The sequence below is a fragment of the Lactuca serriola genome, chromosome 1 (genome assembly GCF_051521515.1).
Source record: "Lactuca serriola cultivar US96UC23 chromosome 1, Lser_US96UC23_V15, whole genome shotgun sequence".
NCBI lineage: Eukaryota > Viridiplantae > Streptophyta > Magnoliopsida > Asterales > Asteraceae > Lactuca > Lactuca serriola.
This window is the reverse complement of record NC_136408.1, coordinates 72019790-72022223: the sequence shown is the minus strand read 5'-3', so window position 1 is coordinate 72022223 and position 2434 is coordinate 72019790. Positions and strand designations below refer to the sequence as shown.

General features: G+C 37.5%; 1 protein-coding gene across 1 annotated transcript; it reads left to right on the top strand.

Moving 5' to 3' along the window:
- The first annotated feature begins 1654 nt into the window (after nt 1–1654).
- On the top strand, nt 1655–2224 carry LOC145057080 (uncharacterized). Its single transcript, XM_079004847.1, has one exon. The coding sequence runs from the start codon at nt 1655–1657 to the stop codon at nt 2222–2224; it is 570 nt and encodes a 189-aa protein (XP_078860973.1).
- Nucleotides 2225–2434: the final 210 nt, after the last annotated feature.

Sequence of the window (2434 nt, the reverse complement as noted above, 5' to 3'; positions counted from 1 at the left end):
TGTGACGAGGGTATGATAGAAAAAAATACAAACGCGCGCCTTCCTTTTTCTTTTCAGATGCATAGTGAAGTCTGAAAAAATAAGAGGTTATTATCGTATTAAGAGGCAAAAAATAAGACTCCACCAAACGATATGAATCTGAACTTTTAAGAGCATGCCTCTTAATTTGTCAATTAAGAGGCTAACAAACAACCTTAATCTTCTGAATTTTATTGTTCGGTTTGTATCTAAATCCCCATTCACGCTTTCAGTGAAGAGTTCAAGAAGGCACCTCTTTTTTCTCCTAGGACTTAGCAAGAAAGGGGTTATGTATGAACAAAGAATCAGAACCCCAATGGAGGTACATGCGTGTATAAATAAGGATTCAGAACCACAATGGAATTAGTAACGAGATAATGTCCAAATTAATGGTCTTATATTAAAATAAACTTTGGATTCTTATCGATTGCTCAGAGAGAGAGAGAGAGAGAGAGAGAGGTTGTTACATCAGGTTTGATTTTCTAATTTTTTTTGGTTTGATTCTTTCTTTAGCTCGTCGGGAAAGAAAAAGAAAACGGTGAGAGACGAGCAGGTGCTGGTCGGAGATGCAGAAGAGGGGATGGGGAGGGAATCATGGGTGTGATAATGTGGTTGTACATTTTCTTTTACTGATTTTACTTTAATTAATTAATTATTATTTTATTGTTTAAATAATTAATAAATTAAAAGATAAATAACAAATTAATTAAAAAAGAAATTGTTAGAGGTAAAATAGTCTTTTTACATATGACAAAGACCAAACAAGTAACAAAAATGTATAATAGAAACTATCCGAGTTAAAAAATCAAGTTAAAGATTAAACGCGCAAATTACCCCAAACCACAAGGACTATCAGTCTAATTTACTTTTATTATTATCTTTTTAATTTTTCTTCGGTGCCAAACATACTACGTCATAAAGATCTAGGGCCACAATAAATGGTAAATAATCCAACATATTGTACTTCCATTTAATTATCAGATTGATCACTGGAGCGTATCTTAAAGAGTTCACCTTCTTAAACATTGTTTTGTGAATGATAGCGTGTTCAACATTCTTATGTCGGGACATTTGGGGCGACTCGTGGATCACATCCAACTTTAATTTGGTATATATCATCGTTATCATTGATGATATGAAATTCTCTGTTTTAATATCTTAAAATTTAAATAGCGCTTTAAATATATACATTTCTCTTTTCAATCTAAATCTAACAAGTATTTTACCCAAAAAAAAAATCCATCATAGATTTCCAAAATGAACATGATGATATTAGAGCTATCTAAAAATGGCTACATTTATAATGCAATGGTATTATGGGAGCCCCTCCAAATCTCCAATATCTTTCTTCCGATTAAATAATACTCTTGGTAACTCTCGTAAATAAATAATTATAGTTTGTTATAATTTTGTTGTACGAAATTTCTAGATATTTTTACTCCTTAGCTAGTCCTTATAAAAGAAAACGTTTAATATATAGTATCTTGTAACCCATGTTGTCTCCTGCAACTTCCGCCAACGGAGTTCAAATTTCTAACAGAGGACGAACACAGCAGCCGGTAACCACCCGGTAACCCGTTTCCTCCTCACTACAAAAGATTTTCTGCTTTTGTTTTACTCCATTAACTCTCACAAAATGAGTGTCGGTAAGCTCGTCACTGTTCTAACCGTCATCTTCGTCGTCTCCATCGTCGTTCTCGCCGCCGAACTCCTCTTCGTCCTCTGGCGCCGCCGTTCCTTCCGTGGCCAAACCTCTCCACCTCGTATCTCAGGTAACAACCAACGCCCTGATCACCTCCCCACCTCCCACTCCGATTCCTCCACCAAGGAGCTACTCTATTTCTTCTGCTTAAAATCCCAGACACGGGTGGAGCCATCGGAAACTCCGACGCCAACTAGGTCGTCGCCGGAGGATCCTGTGATCGACGTTTTTAAGCTGTTGGAAGAAAACGGACCCTCGAGGGTTCTTTGTACGATTAAAGAAGACGAGAGGGAAGACGTCGAGTCAACGTCCATGTCCCGTGTTGACTCCGTCGAGATAACGGTGGCTGAGAGAGTGTCTTTGCAAACGTGTCTTGAGTGTGAGGCGGCGGAGGAGATCGGTTTGAACATTGGTGACATAAAGACCGCGGTCTTGTCGCCTTGTGATTCGCCGATGTTTTTTACTCCGGTGGGATCTCCGCCACAAGATGGTATGTGTTTGTAGTTTGTTTTTCCGGCGACCGGAAACAAGGGTGGTTATGTCAAGTAAACGCATGTGTAAAGTGTAAACAATAGTCTAGTTTTGTACTATTGGCTTCTTGATATGTACGTTTGATGTTGACTCTTTGATGTTCGATCTTATAAGCATACTTTATTGGATATATATATAACCCATTAAGTTCATTTAGGTTTAAGTTCGTTATATATCAATATC

What these genes read in the sequence shown, in the direction of transcription:
- LOC145057080 (XM_079004847.1), top strand. Translation starts at nt 1,655, where the DNA reads ATGAGTGTCGGTAAGCTCGTCACTGTTCTAACCGTCATCTTCGTCGTC.